The 22,568-nt window shown below is 34.4% G+C and overlaps 1 protein-coding gene across 1 annotated transcript in view; it reads left to right on the plus strand.

Annotated features, from left to right (window-relative positions):
• LOC129231130 (peripheral plasma membrane protein CASK-like) overlaps window positions 1-22,568 on the plus strand; it is a 222,412-nt gene that overhangs the window by 115,887 nt on the left and 83,957 nt on the right. Inside the window, exons 11-14 of the mRNA XM_054865377.1 lie at window positions 2,760-2,868; window positions 3,188-3,309; window positions 13,675-13,752; window positions 16,940-17,026. Coding sequence (XP_054721352.1) covers window positions 2,760-2,868; window positions 3,188-3,309; window positions 13,675-13,752; window positions 16,940-17,026 — 396 coding nt within the window. The remainder of the gene's footprint in view (window positions 1-2,759; window positions 2,869-3,187; window positions 3,310-13,674; window positions 13,753-16,939; window positions 17,027-22,568) is intronic.

Here is a 22,568-nt window from a genome sequence, read left to right on the forward strand (position 1 = left end):
AGTTGTGCCAGGTGCCTACAACCCCACTAAAGTGGAAAATTTTGCCTCATTTCCAGGTTAGCCTGAGATTTGAATAGCTTAAAACAATGACCCTTTGTCCTGCTTTCTGAGTGAAAATTGAAACCCATCAACATATTTCATTTTGATAATTTTAAACAATTGAATCATGTCCCCTCTGACTCTCCCTTGCTCCAGGCTATTCAGATTAAATCTTTTTCAGTTTGGTATCATAATCTAAATGTGAAATTCTCCTTACCGGCCTAGTAGCCTTTCTTTAAGCCCTTTTCTTTCTTGAGATAAAGAGACCAAAACAGAGCAGCATACTCTGAATGAGTTCTTACCGAATTTCTATACAGAGACTGAAGAACCTTAGATTTTTTTGACTTAGATCTATTGATAAATTCAGGCTTTCTATTGACTTTGTTACTTGAAATGCGGCACTGCTGGCTAAACTTATATGTAGAATCCTAGAACATCTGTAGCAGTGTCTATTATGCAGTAATCTCTGGAACAGTTCTGAAGTAAATGTCACAAAATGGTTTCTTCATCTTAGGACTTATGTCAAAGTCAGAATAGCTTATGTGTTTGTGACTCTGACTTCATTCCTAAGATGAAGAAACCAGTTCATGGCATTCAATTTAGGTTTATTTTAGAGATTCTTGTGGCAGCAGATTACCTCGTTCAAATTATCTACAGAGCAGGTGAGCTACACGTGTCTTACAACTTCTACATTGTTAGAAATGGGGTCTACACAATGCTGGTGACTGTATTGAAGGATTGTAAAAATTTGGTGCCATGCATCCAGGGGTCTGGCCAGAGGATATTTGGGTCCGTTAACGGACCCTTCACAAAAATCCGATCAACCAAAACGGACCTTTCACAAAAATCGGATCAACCGAAACGGACCTTTCACAAAATCCCGATCAAACAAAACGGACCTTTCACAAAATCACGATCAAACAAAACGGACCCTTCACAAAATTCTGATAAACAAGATCGGACCTGTCACAAATTGTTTATTGAAAGAGCAAATCTGAAAGCAAAAAAAAAAAAAAAACGCATATTTCTGTGTATAAACCGATAATTTTTGGAACCTTTTTTTAAGTCAAATTAGAGGAATCAGCTTATACAAAATCGGTTAATTTTGAAAAAAAGAAAAAATCGGCACTCTTGCGATGCTCCTGCAAGCGATAAATAATTGCTACTGCCAAATAAATATAATGGTTGTTTGTTTTATCACAGCTAATTAGCAGCGGTGTTGTTGTAAACTTTTTTGAAAAGGCATTGGTAAGCACTTTTCTCCGCTCATGATTTAATAAACAATAATAATATATATCTGCGAAATGAACTTAGAACTGCAAAGGAATAGTAAGGGTGAGGAAAAAATATGATCGCTTCAGATAGGGTTACCAACTTCAAAACTATCACCACTTAGCGTCTGGCGTTGAACCTTTATAATGACTTGATTAGAAAATATTCTCATCATTTTGTCGGCTTGTCAATATTTGCGTTTTTTGTCAATATTTGCGTTTTTACGGTGCGGTGCGATGTTTGATTGTTACTTTGGGAGAAAATTGTACGGGTTTTGATTTTTCGATGCTAACAAGGATGATTAACTTTAAATAAACTCTTTTAATTATCGTTTTTTTTTCTTTAGATGTCTACATTTTGAAAAATGCAATCTTTTAACATCCGATATGAGAATCATATTTTGTTCTTTTTTCAAGCTAACTTCGCTTTATTAGGATTCAAATAAATGAAAAGTCTCTTTATTTAACTCTCATTTCAAGTTTTTAAAGCAAAATTCCATTTTCTGTAATGAGTCAAAAATAAAAATGCTGAATAGATGGTTTATTTTATTTTATTACTATTTTTTTTGGGGGGGGGGGGGTCAACTGTGTCCACAGATATTAATGATATGTTATCATAGGACTCTAAAATGCAATTTTAGAATAATTTTATCAAAAATATTTCTTTTACAAGCCGTTTTTATACTTTTGATGCCTTCACTTTGAGAATTGCGATCTCTTTGCATCCGCTATGGGAATCCGATTTTTCGAATTTTTGATGATTATTACGCTTTGTTAAGAGGTAAACAATTAAAATATATTTTTTTATTTTTGTTAAAATCACGGAATTTATAAGTTTTAAACGAAATTCTGTGCTTTTTAAGAGTGTCTTGGGTCAAAAAGTTGAATGCTGAACTCTATTCTGAATTTTGTTTTATTTATTTATATTTTTGTTACTATTATTTTAAATACTGTACAGAAATATATCTAGTATAATTTAACATAATGCAGAATTGTAGATAAATATTGATACTTGAATGAGCGATGCCCCCCCCCCCCCGCCAAATATCAGAAAAAAAAATCCAGAATGATTTTCTCGTCATAGAAGAGGAAAACACTCAGCTCTAAGTTTAATTGATGCAGTTTGTGCCATCTCTAAATTCTAAAATTTCGTTTTAACAAATTTTTTTTTTTTGCAAAATTTTTTGATTTTTCACAAAATTAATTCATTTTTCACAAAATTATTTGATTTTTCACAAAAAACGGACCCTGTGAAAAATCCTGGACAGACCCCTGGCATCACTTTTATGTTAGATGTAAATAAACAGTTACCACTATTAAAGTTCCAATCCTCCTATAATCATACAGCATAATAAATTCATGAATTATTTATTGAAAATTTAGCAAATGATGTCTTGCTATTAAAATGTAATGTTCAAAGTTTTATTTATGCACATCTTGATTTTTTAGGGTGCTGTTATAGCAGCTGTATCTAGCCCAAAGTGGAACAATTATTATTATGATCCAATCAATGATGGAAGTTCAGAGTATGGTATTGAAGATGAAATAACTGCTGCAGGTGAATAATTACGTTATTTACTTTTATACATATCTTTGTGTGTGTGTGTGTATTTTCCTAAGGAAGTGGGGGAAAAAATGTTTCTTACATTCTTAATAAAACTAGAATAAACCACATAAATATTAAATGTACTGAATTTTCTGCAATTGCTCTAGCTTTTGCTTTTTCCGGATTTATGTAGTTCATAAAAGCATTGGAATATTCAATATATTATCCTGGGTGTTTTATTATATAAAAGCACATGTTCTTTTTATATTTTTGCATTTTCAAAATTTGAATTGCTTAAATAAATGTTGTATTAATTATTCATTTCTTTTAGGTGCAATATCAGTGGTTTTAGATAGCTTAGATACGATACAGTGTTTATCAGATAGTACCATTAAAGACAGAGAATTTCTTTTGTCCATTTTAGAAGATAAAAAATTACATACTTTACTTGATGTAAGTAGCATTTCTTTCTTCAAATTGCCAACTTTCTTTCAATTTTTTTCAAAAAAGTACTTTCATATCATGCATTATATTTTTGCTGAGCAGAGGAAAAAAAGAGCGTTAAAAATATTAACTTTTGTTGTTTGCTAAATGTAGTAAACTGATGAATGAGCATTGAATTTTTTTTCTGCTTGTTTAGATATTTTGCTTATCAGTAGATTTCCGTTTCTTCAGCACATTTCATGTTCAGCTCATGTGAATTCATATATTCCTAAATAATTGTTCAAATTTCAGCAATTGAATATGTTTATAGTTGTATAAAATATTTTTAAAAAGAAAAAAATACCTACATATTTAGCAGACACCCATCATCTATGGAAATGTTTTGGGTATAGTGTATGATACCAAGTGACCCACCCAAACGTGATCATGATACTCACCAACTATGGCGTAAAATATTTCATTTTGCAAGGTATTATTTACTGACATAAAACCTAATACTAATGACACCATTATTGTACCCCAAGTTAAAGTAGGATTGATTGGAAACAGTGCTCTTAAAAGATCTCCCCCTCCCAAAGTCTTTTAAAATGAAGTGCATTTGAGTTCGTTTGTAACATTTTTTACCATTTAGTCCTCTGTTGAATGTCATAAAAATGTTTCAATTACACCACAAGACTATACAGCAATTTTTGTTGGTGACCTGCTCAGTTTTTCTTGTGCATCGTTCTCCCATCTCCTGTAGGAAGAGGAGCTACTCAGCAGGCAGCAACATAAAACAACCTTTCTTGCAAATTAAACTTACCTCAAAGCATTCTTGTGAGACATTGCAAATGCAACTAAGCACCAGAGGCATAGTATTAAGCGTGATACCATAGGCATGTGACCCCCCCCCCCCCCCAACATTCTGAACACAATCTTTGACTCCTGAGTTGTTCTGAAAGTTTTGCGAAAAGAATCTGCGATTGTGGCCATTTTTTAAATCTTATTATGGAGCCCAGTAATGGTGTACTTAATGTATGAATTCCTGATGTGTTGGGGAAGGGGGGGGGGCTGTTGTGACTGCAAACTATTTAAAAATATAAATCTATTAATATGAAGAAAAGACCACAACATTTCATTTTAGGTGGCATCTGTCACTGTGCCTCTCAAATGCTCTTTTGAAAACTTCGGGTAGTAATTTTAAAAAGCATAAAACAATTCCATATCTCGAGGAGCTAACTTAATCTTTTGTTGTAACATAGTATATTTGCAGCACAGAAGCAAGTATTTTTAGGGTTTTTTGTCACCCATATTGTCACAAATTTGGGAATTGCTTTCCAGAACTGAGAAATATAAACCTTGTTGCATTTGTCAGTGGCAAATCTTTGATTTTCTGAGGCAGGACAAAGATTTATAACCCATCTTCCTTCTTCTAGGAGGTTTCTTCTGCAAAAATTTCAAATAAAACTATGTTTTGAGTTATTTGTGTTAATGTTAGGCAGGGGGGGGGAGGGATTTGTGTGTACTACTCTCCCAGAAATTGCTTCCAGAAGAGGGCAAAATGTGTGTTCTCAATATATGGTATGTATTTGAAAAATCAACAAAATATAAACACACTTCATTCATATATAATTGAGGGGAAGGGAAACTCTTATCCTACAGCCCTGAAATGACAGGCTTGTGCCCCCAAAAATATTTTATCGTGCTATGCTTATGCTGAACACCAAACTTGCAATTCAGTCAATTTAACACTTCTTTTGGAAATTTAAAAAAACTATATAATGTGACATTAAGACATAATGGCCATTACTCCAGCACACTGCTAACTATAAAGATACAGCTGAATGGTCCACCAATGTGATATGTATAAAACACAAATAAATTTTACAAATGTGACAAGCAAAAACAAGCTTTGAGCACAGCTAGGCAATTTATTATTCCCTAATGAAGATCAATTTCTCTCTTAAAGCTATCTACACCCTTGCACATTACAATCTCTTTTGGTAAGCTTCTCCAGGTGCCCACAACCCCACTAAAGTAGTAATTTTTGCTATTTCCAGGTTTACCTGAGATTTGAATAGCTTAAAACAATGACATCTTGTCCGGCTTTCCATGCGAAAATTTAACCCGTTAACATCTTTTTGTTTGATAAATTTAAACAACTGAATCTTGTCCTCTTTCATTTTTCATGCCCATAGGCGGATTTAGGACTGAGTTCTTGGGGGGGCAGGATTTTTTTTTTCTTTTTTAGCAACATTTTTACTGCCCCCCACTCTCATATTTTTGTTTGTTTCCTGTGATGCATAAGTCCATGCTTTGCTTTTTACTTTCTTCTATATCTAATATATAGAAGAAAGTATTGGATTCGTGCAAATTTTCAAATTTCGAATTTTGACGGATTCGAACGTTTTAAGGTGTGCTGAGTCCATTTCGACTATTTTTGGAAAATGTTTGTCTGTCTGTGTGTGTGTGTGTGTGTGTGTGTATGTGTGTCACGTCTGTGTGTGACCAGTTTTTTGTGGCCGCTCTACAGCAAAAACTACCGCATGAAATTGAACGAAACTTGGTACACATATGTGCCCCTATGTGAACTTGTGCCCATTGGTTTTTGGCGCGAATTCCTCCAAGGGGGGTGGAGCAATGGGACGTTTTTTGAGTTACGCGTGATTGCTATTCCTCAGGAACTAACTGGCGGAATCAAACAAAATTTGGTCCATATGTTGCCATTAACAAGAACAGGTGCTGATTCAATTTTGGTGTCAATAACTCAAACGGGGGTTGAGCTATAGAACGTTTTTCGTCGTCAATTGTGCCTGCTGTATCTCAAGAAATAATGAACGGAATGAAAGAAAAATTTATCGGCAAGTAGCCCTTAGTGGGTATAAGAGCTGATTTTATTTTGGTGTCAACAGCTAAAAAGGGGGTAGCGCAATCGCCCGTTCTTTTTTTCCATTGTGAGTGCCCTATCTCAAGAAGTAATGCTACGTTCTGGTTGAAATTTGGAATATATGTGAATTTATATGTAAACAGGCTTTGGTTCAACTTTGGCGCCAATCGCGCCAAGAAGTGCTGATTTATTTTTATTATCATTATTTTTTAGCGAATAAAAATATTTTTATTAATGCAACAATAAGAAAGATAAATCGTAATAGATTGTCGTCTGCGTATTTCTCGTGATTTTAATTGTATGGAAATGATCGGAAATATTATCTCAATGATTTAAAATTTTTAACTGTTGCCATCTTATGTTTATTAATAAATAAAATATTTGTAATTAATTTAAGCAAGGCTTTTAAAATAACTTTCATTTTTCGCTTTTTGCTTTGCTTTTGCAATAATTCAGACATTGGAATGGTCGTCAAGATTTTTCATGTGAAATTTTGTTTTTGTTGGGAATATTGCTTCCTCATCAAGCATGTTGAGGGATCAGAAAAAAAAGAAAAATATAGAAGAAAGTTTCGTGATGGCCACAACATACTAGTTGTGTATCGTTTTCATTAATGCGTGTTTTCATGCTGTCCTTTTTGAATTCACCTTAAGAGTATGGTATCAAGAGAGTGACGCAGGACTCCAATTTTAGGGGGCCGGGGGTTTCTCCCCCGGAGGAAATTTTGTAAAATGGATATAAAATGCTGCTTTTTGAAGTCTTATAAAGGTTAATTGGATAGACATAGAAAGTGATAACTAGATTATACAGTTATACAGTATTGTTCAAAATTTGTAAGAAACAGCCATTTTAAGTTTGAAAGAAAAAATAAACTATAGATTTCTCATTACAACAACTTTTTTTTTAATTATAAGTAGTTCAGAAACGAAAACGAATAGAGGTAGTGTATCATTTTTTTTTCTGGCTAAACAGATTAACAATATGCAGTAGAAGTAATTGGAGCCCACTTTGCTTAGGATTTTCAAAGACTTATCTAATTATTTTCAAGGACTCTAGAATAAATAAAATTATTTAACGCACTTCATTTGTACTTTCCAGTCTCTGATATTTTAGTACTTGACTGTAAATTTTTACAGTCCTGTTCTAGCTTTATTAGAAATAGCTATTTTAAATTTAAAAGAAAAAAGAAAACAGATTTCTCATGACAACAACTTTTCTTCAGTTGCAAGTGGGGCAGAAAACGAAAAGAAATAGAAGTAGTGTGTATTTTTTTCCGTGCTAAACAGATAGACAATATGCAGAAGAAGTAAGATAAAAACAATCAATACAAAAGAATTTCCAAAATACTGCATTCGGGATTGAATAAATAGCAAGATATGAATTATGTGAGTTACAAAAATTTATTTCAAATAATATGTTACAAACATGAGAACCATGATTTTTACGTTTCTAATACAGGATGTGGCAAGCAGCTGAATTTGACATATTTTGGCATTCCCCCCCCTCTACCATTTGTTAGAAATTTTAAAATTTAAGGTTTGTAGCCACACTTTTCTAAATATTCAAGGTTTTCAAGCACTTAAAAATGAAATTAGTTTTTTTCAAGCAATTTCCATTTTTTAAGGAACGAATCATGAATTTTTTTGGGGGGGAGTTAGGAACCCACTTCAAAACAGGGGCCCTAAGCAATAGCTTGTTTACCTTATAAGCAAATTCGGCCATGTTTGTAATTCACTCTTACCTGCAAATTTTTGCTTGATTTGTTTGAAATTTTAACGAAAATTGGTCAGTTTTTACGGTTAAAGGATTTTTACTATTTTACCAATCTTTGTTAGCTTTTTATAGACTTTTATAAAATTTCAGCAAATTTTTCCAAAACTTTTGATGACTCAATTATTTGGATTTCAATAATGACAAGGTCTGACTCACTTAGACTTAGATCATTATGACTTACCTTACTTTTTAAACAGTATTTGTAAAGTAAGTAAAATTGTACTCTAAGTAAAAAGATTCATGTAATCAGAACACTCAGATAACTGAAATTCAGTTTGCAGTAGTATAAATTTTCTTTCTCTCTCTCTTAAAAAAAGAGAAGGAAAAAAACTATGTTTTTTGTTTTTTAGAATTTCTCAAAAGGCCAATTAATCTACTAAGAACATAAATATTATGCATAAATATACTTGAAATGTGGACACAAATCATAACGAGTAGATCGTTCTGATAGCGCCGATAGGGGGGGGGATTTTTTTAACCTTTGCTTTAGGTTCCAATTTGTTAAAATAATCGTCATTATTATAAGTGTTGCAGCTTAATGTATAGCTCGTTTAGCTTATATTTTCATTCATATACTTGCCCAAATGGTTTTCAGTCCAAAATAGTGAATTTAGACACATTTTCAGCACCCCTGTGACAGCTGTACTATTTGTATTTAATGTTCGTTCCCCCCCCCCCTTTTTCTTTTCTCCCATCAGAAAAGGACATTTGCTTTTCTCTTCATTTTCATTGAACTATTCAAAAAAGAAAAAGTCATGATTTTTTTGTTTTAAGATTTTGGAAGATGTGTTGTTACTATATAAAGTCCTCCCAAAACTGGGGGGCATTGCCCCATATGACCCCCCTATAAATCCACCCATGCGCTTCTGAACTATTCAAAAAAGAAAAAAAAATTTTTTTTAAATATTTGGAAGATGTGTTGTTACTACATAAAGTCCTCCCAAAACTGGGGGGGCATTGCCCCCCTCTGCCCCCCCATAAATCCGCCCATGTTCATGCCTCCCCCTCACTCCTTTCAGTCTGTGCTGTCATAACATTCAGCATCATATATGATACATAGAGGATTCAGAATCAAAAAAACTAAGTTGGAATGGGGGCATGCTTTAAGGAGCAGAATTCGAATGGGTACTAACTATTGGGATTTTAGTAGAAATGGAAATAGGGTGGCTAGTAAGAGAAAAGATTTTAACTGTTGGGATTCAAATAATCACGCAGCATTAAATAAAGTTAAGATGGGCTTACTTAAGGTTTTTTATACAAATGCTCGTAGTATTAGGAACAAGATGGAAGAATTGAAAAACATAACAATAGACGAGAGGTTGGATATTATTGGAGTTACCGAGACATGGGCTACCGAAAGTGATGATGAGTTATTATCTATTGCTGGGTATAATTTGTTTAGACAAGATAGAGTAGGTAAAAGAGGTGGTCAGGGGTGCAGAAAATGTTTTTCCTTCTAACATTTCCCCCAATCCATTTGAAAATTTCCCCAAAATTTTAAGATACATATAAGCTTAAATAAAAATTCTATATCATTATAGGTTTACAAAATATGTGTCACAAGTGTTGCTCTAAGTACTTGGCATATATGTAGTAAGTCGGCAAATACAGAGTTGCGAGGAGAAAATTTTTTAACTGCTAAAAAATAATTTGAACATAAATTTATTGAATGCAATACTTTACTACTTCTTGACTCATTATATATGACAATATCCAACATTAGAAATTACTGAAAAATCTTACTAGGACCAGTGAGTGAATATATACTGGTCAGCAGACATTATCACCGGTCCATGTTAAAATTACCGCTAAATAACTCACCACATTTTTATAGTACTATACAAAAAAAAAAAAAAAATGATGGGTCCAGGGACCACTAATTATTTTTTTGTGGTGGTCCAAGGCCAATCTGGGACCAGTGGACCAGCAATGATTTCGAATGCTGATCTCATATACGTGAAATATATAATTTTATAAAATACCCCACTTATAAAAAAGTAACAAAGTTAAACTTTCCCATGATTGTTATTTATTTTCTACTATTCCCTTTACAGATATTTTTAAAGACAAATTAAAAAACATAGCACTATTATAACTGATGAAAAATATTTTAATACTAACAAAAACGCAAAACGTTACAGCAAACATTTACTCCGAGCATGTGGAGGGAAATCGCACAGGGTTACCACGATGGTGTTCTCCCACAGTGAAAGTTGTGAGCGACATAGGAAGAACTGAGGCGAAAACGAAAAGCGCCAAACATCGCGCCAGCATTTCCAACAGAGCCAACGTAGTGAGCATCTGCTGGGGAAAAATACGTTCTGCGCATGCGCAACCAAAGGAGAAATTGCTTTACATAAGCAGCCCAGTAGCGATCCATGTTTACAAAATTGCGACTAGTTACACGGACTAAAAACAAATTGCTAATCGGTCTAAAAAGAACAAAAAATGATTTTTTGATGGAAGTTTCCACATTTTCTTTTTATTTTCTGGGAAATTTTTAAAATCTCGCAAAAAACTCTGACTTGAATCAGCAAAATTTCCCCCGCTCTAGGATCGCCGGATCAAACATATTCTGTACCCGTGGAGGTGGTGGGGTTTTATTTTATGTCAGAGAAACTTTAACTTGCAATGAATTGGTAATTAATGATAAACCTAATAAGATTGATATGATTTGGCTGGAGTTGGTGAGCAATAAGGGCAGTAAACTACGTTTAGGGAACATTTATAGGCCACCCAACTTAAGCCAGGGTCAAGATGAACAGATGTTTAGTATTATTAGTGACATTTCAAGCAAGGGGTCACTCATTATAATGGGAGATTTTAATTTTCCAGGAATTGATTGGAATAATTTTTACCATAGTAATAGCAGAGAAGAGGAATTTTTGAAAGTAATTGGTGACTGTTTTTTAGATCAAATTGTAACTCAGGGTACTCGACAGGACTTGATTTTGGATCTAGTTTTCTGTGATATGGAAGGTTCTGTTCAGGGGTTATGTGTAGGGGAACACATTGGAGACATTGACCAACAACAGTATTAGGTTTGGGATTAAATTTGATATGCACAAAGTAGAGAATTTTAGATTTGTGCCCAATTTCAGAAATACTGATTTTGTGGCACTTAGGCAGAGTTTGAAAGCAGTTTTTTCTTCTGGATTGGACAATAGCGATGTGAATCTTCAGTGGGCAGAGTTTAAGGAAAAGCTAGCGAAAACGGTTGGGGATCATGTTTCCTTTAGGAGAAAGGGTATCAACACAAAAATTTGGTCAATGTGGTTCTCCAGGGAAACTAAAGACACTCTAAATTACAAGCAAGCTGCTTTTCATAGGTTTAGAGAAACTGGTCACAGTGCAGATAGGCTCCAATATTGTAGGGCAAGGCGTAAATTTAAGTATTTGGTACGGGTTCAGAAAAGATAATATAAACAGGAATCCCAAGAGGTTTTTTCATACGCTAATTCGGGGAAAGTTCAAAATAGTCATATTGGGCCACTGGTTGATGAGCACAGAATTTTAATTCAGGACGATAGTGATATTGCTAATGTTCTTAATAACTTTTTTTCGAGTTTTTTTAACGATAACTGTATCTTAACAGTTGACACCAACAAGACACAAGCTATAGTATAGCTTGAGGACTTTGTATTTTCCAGGGATGATGTTTTACTTCATTTGAAAAAAATTAAAGAGACTAAGGCTCCGGGACCTGATAATATTTATCCAAAAATTTTAGTTGAATGTGCGGAGGAATTAGCAGATGTAATCGTAAATATTTTCAATGCTTCTTATAACTCGGGGACAGTGCCAGAGGACTGTAAGCTGGCTATCATTACACCGCTCTTCAAGAAAGGGTCTAAAGGGAGTGCGGGAAATTATAGACCTGGTGAGTCTAACTTCGGTGGTTTGCAAAACTTTTGAAACATTGATAAAAATTAAGATAGTAAATTTTCTAGAGACTAATAATCTATTGACTAGTTTTCAGTACGGTTTCAGGAAAGGTAAATCTTGTGCAACTAATTTATTACATTTCTGTGACAAAGTTACCAGGGCTTTGGACAATAAGAAGCCTGTAGATGTTGTTTACATTGATTTTCAAAAAGCTTTTGATAAGGTACCGCATGTTGCTCAACTTAGCAAATTAGCTGATATAGGAATAGGAAGGAAAACTTTCATTTGGGTAAAAAACTGGCTGACCAGAAGGAAACAAAGGGTAGTTGTAAGGGGAAATTATTCTAATTGGAGTGAGGTTTTAAGCGGGGTTCCTCAAGGATCAGTGTTAGGGCCTGTTTTGTTCATTGTTTTTATGATTGATATTCACAAAAATATTTCTGGGAACATCAATTGTTTTGCTGATGATGTCAAAGTTATGGGGACGGTAGAAAATGAAGAACAAGCAAAACAGCTGCAAGAGGATCTAGATCATATTACGGAGTGGGCTGATAAATGGGGTATGGCTGTTAATGTTGGGAAATGTCAAGTGCTACATTTAGGGCATGGAAATAAGTGTACCAGTTATTATTTGCAAGGTTCAGTCATCAGTCAGGCAGACAAAGTTACTGATCTGGGGGTCTTAATAAGTCAAGATTTAAAGTTCAGCCAACAGTGCAGCATTGCTAGTAACAAGGCCAATAAGATGCTTGGGTTTATCAATAGATCTATTTCAAACAAATCTAAAGAAGTTCTTCTGCCCTTATATAGAAGTTTGGTAAGACCTCATTTGGAGTATGCTGTTCAGTTTTGGTCTCCTTATCTTAAGAAAGACATTAATGTATTGGAAAGGGTTCAAAGGCGAGCTACAAGGCTAATAGATGGACTTTCTCACTTAGACTATGATTCCAGGCTTAGAAGGCTAAAAATGTACGGTCTTGAGCAAAGAAGAGACCGAGGGGACATGATTCAGTTGTTTAAATTTATTAAAATGAAAGATGTTACGGGGCTGAAGTTTGGCACTGAAAACAGGACAAGGGGTCATTGTTTTAAGCTATTTAAATCTCAGGCTAACATGGATGTTAGGAAAAATTATTATTTTAGCAGGGTAGTGGAACCTTGGAACAGTTTACCGGAAGAGGTGGTAATGAGCAAGGGAGTAGATAGTTTTAAGATAGCTATTGATCTTCATTGGGGATTGTAAATTGACTAGGACCAGTCTAGTTGGGCCCAGAGCCTGTTGCTGGCCGTCACTTTTGTATTTGTATTTGTATATCAGAGTTCTGACTGGTCTGGTTCTTTCAGCTTTCTGCTTAAACACACAAATAAATATTGTAGCATTGGCCCTCACTTTTGCTATTACTTGAAACCCCCCAAGAAGCAAAAAAGTTGCAAGTGCTGATTATTAATTTTTCTTAATATTGTAACCTTTATGTATATGACTCCTTCAATTGCCATACATGCAGTTCTCTCCACATAAAGCTTCTAAATAAAAAAGGTCTTTGAACTCATGCTTATTAACTTCTAAAATTCTTTACACATAATCAAAGTAGTTCTGCACTGAGGGATAGTGTCAATTATGATGTATTTTTGTTCTCATAAATGTTATTATGTGTACCAACACAAAATTAATCATCAGTGAACTTGGGGCCTAGATCTTGTTACTGAATGATTTCATTCCTGTTAAAGTCGGCTAAAGTTTTAACCTTTTTTGAAACATATTTTATGGTTTTCTCTTTTATTAAATTATTATTGAATTGTTCAAGTCTTGCTTAAAAAACATATGATTTTATTTATTTATTTTTTAACAGCTGTATGATAGGATAGGTACAAGATCCTACAGTCCTGTTCGGTGCCCTATTCCAGATGCCTTACCTGCAGCTAGGGAGGTGAGCTTAATGATAAAGTATTTTATTTAAGTTTTCTGTGTTAAATCTTTTCTACAACTTAACTAAAACATTACATAAGAGGAATAAAGTGTTTTTCCTATCACAATTCTTCTAAAAACTTTCAATCACTTTAAAAGTCAATGCAGTTTAGAAAAATGTTTCATTTGGATAGCATTTAAATGTCTTCTAACATTAACCTTTATATTTAATGTAAAGTTTTATTTTGCTTGTTTTTTTTTTTTTTTTTTTTTTTTTTTTTTTTATGTCAAACATACCAAAGTATGCTTTCTGTTCCATGCTTGAGAGGATCAAACATTAACTTTATTTGTAGCCCCAAACTGTTTATTTATTAACTGCTTGTTGTCCTAGCGGAACATATTGCACGATATAAACATATTGAATGCGACAATAAGCCTGAAATGCTATCAAATAGTCCATTAAACGATCAAAACTTCAAGCAGCTTTTCTTTTCTTCCTCATCTTCTTGCATTCATACTTGTGGCCCTGTCCTTTTCTTCGCAGTTAACAACAAAGTCCATAACTCTTCTTAAATTTGGTATTCATATCTTCTCAGAAGGGCCTGAGGGAAAGAGCTGCAAGAATAGGGTGGTTTTGCTAGGACTGTTTGTGACTTTCCTTTGCTGATATTGAAACTTGAATCCCCTTTTATAGAGACATCTCTTTCAAACTAACTAAGAACTATCCTGCAAATGTCACTTAAAAAGCTAACACAGCTCTTAACCCTTAAGCAAAGTCCTAAAAAGGCTGTAATAACATCTCACATTGCTTGGGAATTCTGTAATGTGTTCTGCACTCCTGCAAATCTTGACAAGGTCTCTTGGTACTCAGGTGTCAAAATGATGACATAGCTAATCACCTGCAAAAGGTTACTTTTGGTGGCCCCAAACCAGCAGAAGGAATCTCACCAGGTCTTTTGATATTTTAAGAAAAAACAGTATTCTAACTGTCTTAACTTGGGTGGGCAATGTCAGGCTAAGGAGTTTAACTGGGGTTGCTGTAGTATTAGGGTGAAGGAGATTTTGAACCTTAATATAAATAAGTACTAGGGAGGCAAGTGGTGCTCTTAATAGTCCATGCACTGATTACCTTGGTGTTGGTAATGATTCAACTTGTAAGGATTGCCTTTTTCATGAAGAAACTGTGACTCACAATTTATGTGAATATGAAGTGCTTTCTGCCTATTAGTTTGAACACCTTAGTCATCATTTAATCAAACCTTGAAAGATTCATGATGACCCCATTAGGTGCTTGCTGAATTTCGCTTCAACTACTAGTCTACTAGAAGAGACCGAGGGGACATGATTCAGCTGTTTAAATTTATTAAAACAAAAGATGTTACGGGGCTAAAGTTTAGCACTGAAAACAGGACAAGGGGTCATTGTTTTAAGCTATTTAAATCTCAGGCTAACATGGATATTAGGAAAAATTATTATTTTAGCAGGGTAGTGGAACCTTGGAACAGTTTACCGGAAGAGGTGGTAATGAGCAAAGGAGTAGACAGTTTTAAGAGGGCCATTGATCTTCACTGGGGATTGTAAATTGACTAGGACCAGTCTAGCTGGGCCCAGAGCCTGTTGCTGGTCGTCACTTTTGTATTTGTATTTGTATTTGTCTGTTTTAAGACTTCTGATTGGATATGAGCTCAATAGACCTGGATGCAAAGCTTAGTTCGGTTGACTCCCCCCCCCCCCCATTTTTTTCATTTCGTTTTAAATTTTTGAGCAATTCTGCTGCTTAATATTAAAAAACATTTTCTTTGATGGCTTATTGTTCATTGTTGAATTTTAAAAGCATTGGCTTGTATTCTATTCTCAAACTTCTATGAAGTCTTCTTCTGACATAAATGGATGACTCTTCTTAAAAACAAAATTTGTGCTTTATAGTACCAAAAAATGCATTGAAAAATATTATCAAATTCACTTGGTGGAAGGTGCATCAGAACTTTAAAAAAAGGGAGGGGGGGCACAATTTGTCTGATCTAAGATGATACGTAATTCCGCCATTTTTAGAACTGTTTCTAAATGTTCAAAGGTATTAGAAAAGCTGAACATCCAAAAGGTTGGTTCACGATCATCCATAAAATTTATTGAAGGAAAGAAAAAACGATCATATTCTGACATTTTCTTAAACTTAGTTGTTGCCCCTCTCCTCGCCAACTTTCTCAGGTGTCAAAGAAATTAGTCAACTAGAAGTGCACTATACTCACAGCAATGTCACTCCCCTGATATCATTATCTGGTCTTCTTGCCTATGCAATGTGATTAAATCAGATAAACATGCCTTCAAAATACTACTGACTTTTTAAATAATTTTGGATAAGAACAAAACTGGTAAATATTAGTTTCACAGACATAGAACATTCAGTGTTAGATAAATACTTAAATTTTTTATATTTTATTTATGAAGGATGAAACTAAACGGAACTGGGGTATCAGTATTCACTTTGTACATCTAAATATTGTGCAAATCAATAAAAATAAACTCAAAAATAACAATAATGTCTGTATTTGAAGTTTTGTGAAAGATAACATTGGGCAAAGACTTGCAGCATAAATAATACTTATCATTATTGCACATGTAAAACTGCCTATATGCACTTACAGCAAAAATGAGTTGTATTTACTATAAAAAGAAGGCCACACTTATGCGAAACAATAAATTAATTTGACTAGTTGCTATGGCATAAAAATTTGCAAGTTTTAAAATATTTAAAAGCTTTTAGCTAAGAGGTACCATTTTTTTCATATATATATATATATATATATATATATATATATATATATATATATATATATATATATATCAGTGGCATACATAGCATGAGTTACACCCAGGGTGGTAATTTATGGTGACACAACAGCGGCAGACCCCACCCCCCACAGCAAGGCAACTGTATGTATGTATATCTATGCCCATCTACTTTGCTTCTAAAGTAGTACAGGCTGTACCTATGTCATAGACATCATTGGATGTAGCACATCGTTGGAAGAAGGAGGAAAGGGGGGGGGCTGTGCCCTAAAAAATGCCTTTAGTTCAGTTGTAAATGTGAGTCTACTGTTACGTAAAAGTTCAACCTCATGGATAAACTCTGACCTTTTTTTCAAGTGCAGTAGTGCTACATTATTCAATTTAAATTATAGAGTGATGTGATGTATTTTTTATTTCAGGTGTTAGAGTTCCTACATTTAAGCTCCAGCCACTTGTCTGTAGAAACTGCTGAACTTAGAGCTATTCTTTGTGATCCTTACTTTAGAGTATGTACTTTTAAATATTATGTAAAAATAATTGATATTTATGTACTATTCTCTCGTGAGCAGGTAAACAGCAGCAGTGAGTTTTCGAGTGAAGAAATGTATTTCAGATTCAATCCTAATAGGGAAATGTTGGAATTAGACTTTTTTTGCACTTCTTTTCAGCCGAAGCCAAATGAGCAAGCTTCTACAATAAAGCTAATGTAAAATAGATGATAAAGATGTAAAAAAAAAATTAAGACGAAAACTTTACAGGGGTAAAGGGCTGTTACTGCCCTTTGCCTTCCCACGGCAGTTTTATTCTATGGGCTTCTTTTAGTAGTGTATTTGTGCAAATTTTAACGGGAGAAAATCAAGAAAAGTGACAGTTTAAAACTTATTACTGGGGGAACGCACGCAAATCTTGCTTGTAATACATTACAGGATAACCAGAAATAACTTGGATACACATGATACATTATAATTTTAATGATAAGAAAAATATTATGACGAAACTTCAAAATAAATATGAATACGTTATTTTGTCTAAAATATTTACACATTTTCAAAGCGGCTGCCTTTAATCTTAATACAGAGCTTTAAATGCGTCACAAAGTTTTTGGCTATGGGCTGCAAATGTCAAAGTTTTATGAAGTGTAGCGCACACAGTTGTCTCCTTTAGCTCAGTGTGCAGGTGCAGTATACTGTTGGAAGGTCCATCTTGTTTCCAAAGAACTTTTGCAACCGCAGTAAGACAACATCTCCCAAAATGAGTTGGCGATATGTTTCTTGATTAATATTTATCCTTTGATCGACAAAAACAAGTGGTGTTTTCCCAGTAACACATATTCCACCCCAAACCATTATAGATTGGGGTAGTTGATGCCGTTCAACAATGCAAGAAGGTCTTGGAGACGAGTGTGTGCTAAACCTCTTAAAATTTTGGCATCCCTAAAGAAATCCTAGTGCAAGGAGTGGGATAAAATATCAGTAAGTGAGTTGCAGTCCACAACCAAAAATATTGTGGCACGTTTAAAGCTCTGTATTAAAGCTAAAGATATCCACTTTGAAAATTTGCAAATGTATTAGAGGAAATATTGTATTCATTTATTTTGAAGTTATGTCATTATATTTTCATTTGCATTAAAATTATAATGTCTCATGTGTGTCCAAGTTATTTCTTGTCACCCTGTATATCTATATTTATCTACAATGTGTAAACATGGGTCATGTATAAGCTATTTACAGATTAATTTTTCTATTGCACATTTTATTTGTCTTATCCCTTTCGCGACGAGTTTTTTTTAACGGGAGAACAATTTTGGTAGCATGAACTATCAGTAGAGTACATAAGAATGCTAAAACTAAGATGATATATTTTCCTGAAAATTTTAAACACTAATTTAGGATCGGGACACAAATGTAACATCAGTCTTTTTCACTGGGACATATGTTTCCCAGTAGTCTTCAACTAATAATTGTGTAAAAGGAAGCAATAGTTTTCTCGTCAAAATTTTTTTATTATGAATGGTATGGTCTGAAACAATCAATGCATAGTGGAACATTACACATCGTGCATATTATTTTAGTGCGCGATTCCTTCTTACTTTGTGCACATTTACGGCACCGTCGTCGTGTTTGTGTTGTTATTCACAGATGATCACCCACATTGAGTAAGCTTCATGATGTTTTGGATGGGCATCCAGTTCCTCTGCGACGTTGATACTGTGCGTTGAGTTTTCCGGATGCCATCAAGGCTTCTGCAAGAGATACAAGGAAATCAAGTAGTGGGGTTTTTTGATACTTGAGTTCGCGGTACGTAATCCATGAATTGACCACTGCTGTCATCAATAGGCAAAAAAATACCTTTTTCCACCACTTGCAAGATTTTCGATCTAATTCATAGAGTTGTGCCATTTGGTCGGCCAGGTCGACGCCTCCCATAATTTTGTTGTAGAATTCAATTACCTCAGGACATTCAAATTCTTCTTTGTTTTCATCTTTCATTGTGCGATTTACTTTTGCCTATTTTGCTTTGTGGCAATTACTTAGAATCATCACTTCCTTTGAATCAAGCCACCTCGCAAACATTGTTCCACTTTAAGTTACGAGAAACTCAGACTCGCCTCTTTTGCTTACTTTTGTAGCACATTTAGGAACATCTGTGTGTGTCTTGATGCGCGTTCTAACAGCAGGCTATTTCTGCAGGTTTCCATCAGGTGTACGCTTGTAAAAAATCGATCAAATGCAAGAACCACGTCATCTCCTCCCGATTGTCTCCGTAAGCTTCAAAACTACCCGTTCTCCAAGTGTGCCTTGTACTTCACCTGTTTCTTTTCAGGAATAAATGTTCATGTCATATACATACCCTGTTTTCGAGTCACATCGCTGCCAAATTTTTATCCCTCTTTTGATAGGTTTCAACGGCATGTATTGTTTCAGAGATGAACGTCCCTTGAACTTCGTCATTGATTCGTCAATAGACAGATATGAGCTTTCGCTTCGGCACTGTTTGAAGGTTTGTTTGAGGTACGATACAACCTCGTCGATGTAATATGTTTTACTGGCGTTTCCCGACTTTTCTGGTTCAGCAAAATACAGTTTTGACAATAACGTTTTACATCTCTCTTGAAATAGCATTTTTTATTGCTACATTTCCCAAAGAAGGATTAGATGACCAATGATGAGAGAATTTCGGCACCTTATTGTAAGACATGAAAAGCATGCAACCAAGCACAAGCATGATTTCTGAGGGGTCTGTAGGGGGAATTTTTTGTCCTAACTTTTGAAGTCGCTGATTTGTGCATTGAGATATCCAAATGATGAGGCTTTTTGGAAACATTTTGAGAAGCACAACCAATTCGGTAGCTTAACGACTCAAGTTGAATAACAAACTAGGGGATGACTCCACAGGAATTGTCATTCTGGGTTGAAAAACTGAATCTGCATGAAACCATAAGATTGGTCTGCAGTCTGAAGTATTAGCTGATGGTATCTCGTCAACTGGAGAAAGTGATGCCGTATCCGTGTCACTCGAAACATTGTTGTTCTTCTTATTATGGGGACCGATATCCATCTCACACTCGTCAGAATCAGATGAGTGCTGCGAATTGTGTGCTGAATCTTGATAATCAGGATTGTCTATGTCGTCATCCAAGTCAGTATCTTTGTCATCTAACTCTCCTAAAAGTTTTTTGATTTCTTCATCAATCAGTCCCTGGCATTGACTCATCTTTAGTTTAAATTAATTTCTAAAATAAAAAATAATGCGTACCAATTTCAAAAGAAACCGAAAAACAGAATATCAAGCTACCTGATACATAGGACTTCTGGGACAATGTTTTCCCATTGTCCAAGACGAGAGGGACACATATGTCCCAGTAATAAAAACGGAAGAAAAAATTTTGCAACTTACCAATTTATTAGAGATAATCCACTACGTAAGTAACGTATCTAACCTTAGATTTATATTTCAATCACAATTTAATCTAAAAAATGTGGTATTTCCCCAAAATGTAGCATCTACGTTTGTAGCGAACGAAACGCACTTGCTACAGCAGGAATAGCATTATCTACGGTAGCACCATCTACCCTCAGTGAATGAAAATAATGTCAAAAGTATTGGCAGGACTGGTGGGACTGTCTCCCATAAGACAAAGAAGAGTTGGCTTCCCAAAAGACTTTTTTGAAATTTGCTTGGGATGTATGTGTCCCGTTAGGATAAAAGGGTTATATATGCTCGTTTGGAATAAAATGAGGTTACCATATGCAATTACAGGAATTTTTTGCATTGTGTATTAGTAATTAAAACCTGTTTTAAGTGAAAAAAATCTTACGTACAAGCTGAAACACTTTGAAAATGGAGCCTCAAGAATAAACTACAAATCCTTTACAACCTCAGCTCTGTTATAAACACTAATATATTTTATATGGCATTCCAAAATGCAATATTTCTACCCTATAGCAGAAATAAAAATGAAAATGAAAGACTTCTTCAAGAGGAAAGAGAGAAAGTTCTTCAAGAAATAGTTTGTTCTCGATAGATTTTATCAATTGCTATCCTTTTAGCCTTATATAAATGTTGCTTAATGTACCAGTTTTGGAAAAAGAAAAAAATTCTCTGACTCAAAAAGTATTTACTTAAGGTAGAGGAAGATAAGATGAAGAATTTTGCATTTCTAGAATTCATTCTTTGATATCAACATCTAAGTACTTTTTGAAACTCAGGTGATATGTAATAAAGTTCACTGCAAGGGATGGTAGGACTGGATTGTTTAGAGAATTGTAACCACCAAGGATTTTTCTTGCTTGTGTTTGTAAGTTTTTTTCCTCTATTCATTTTTGTAAAACAAAAGTTGCTAGATAAAGAACCATGTGTGGTTTAAAATCTTGAGGGTAAGCTACATTACTGATAAACAAACTCGAAGCGAAAGTGATAGAATGAGGTTATATCACGAGAGGATTGCTTAGTCCCCATCTTATCGGACACATTTTTAAGTACCGATTCTATTTTATAAAACGTTAGACATCATTTTTATGCAGTTAAAGATTTTCAAGCTTCATTTTCTGTTGTTGAAAAAAAAATTTTTTAATGCTCAAGCCATTTTTTTATTCTTTCATTTTCTGAGAGCTTTCTCTAAACCCAACCAAGTCAGCAAAACTACCTCCATAGCCTATCAATTCCTGAAGCGTTACCTCACAGCCATCAACTTTAGTTTCCTCTATAGCTCCCTACTTGCTCAGATTTTTCTCAACTTCAGATGCCCTGCAAGAAAATAACCAGGAAACAAAGGAAGAAGCTGTCTCTTTACCACTCCAGACCCAATTTTTCTTATTTTCTCCTGACCCAACTATTCTTATGTCAGAAACCCTACCTAAAAAGCCTGCTAATTTCTGAGGTCTTCCTCTAAAGACACCAATTGCTTTGGTGCATTTCTCCATAACGTAATATATGTTATTTCAATCTATTTTCATACTTCTTTTTTTTCCACGAGATACTAAGACTACTGAAATCCAAATAACTTTTCAAAACCAAACCGAAAGTTTACTAAATGTTTTTCTGTCAAAATGAAATTTAGAAAAGCCTTTTAATTGTTGATATGGTCATCTTTGATATGTAGCAACATTGCATAAGATTTAGGGAATCTGTCAGTCACATGGAGATCACATGGAATCTTTGGAAATTAATCAGTAAGAATAATTCCAGCAGAACGTTTTCCAACTGGGAAACTGTTTGCTAGAGAGACTGGTTCACAACATGCTCCTAACAGGTTTTTTAATGTTAGGGCAGGAGAACACACTGATCCAAAAAATTTTATCTGTTTGTTCGTATTTTTTGCTCTCTTAATGTTCACTTTTAGCTGTTCTTCGTTTTACCCATCTTCCATCATCTTATCCAATAGGTGGGGTTAGGTGACAAAAAACGCTTTTTGCATTGATGACATATTTTCATAGTTCAAAGGGAGATAACTAGTTTCAATTTTTTTCAAATCAAATTTAACACTTTGAAGTAAATTGGGAGAGCTAGCTTTTGTAGTTATCTATAGTCAATCATGATTGGTATTGA

Source organism: Uloborus diversus, chromosome 10 (genome assembly GCF_026930045.1).
Source record: "Uloborus diversus isolate 005 chromosome 10, Udiv.v.3.1, whole genome shotgun sequence".
Taxonomy (NCBI): Eukaryota; Metazoa; Arthropoda; class Arachnida; order Araneae; family Uloboridae; genus Uloborus; species Uloborus diversus.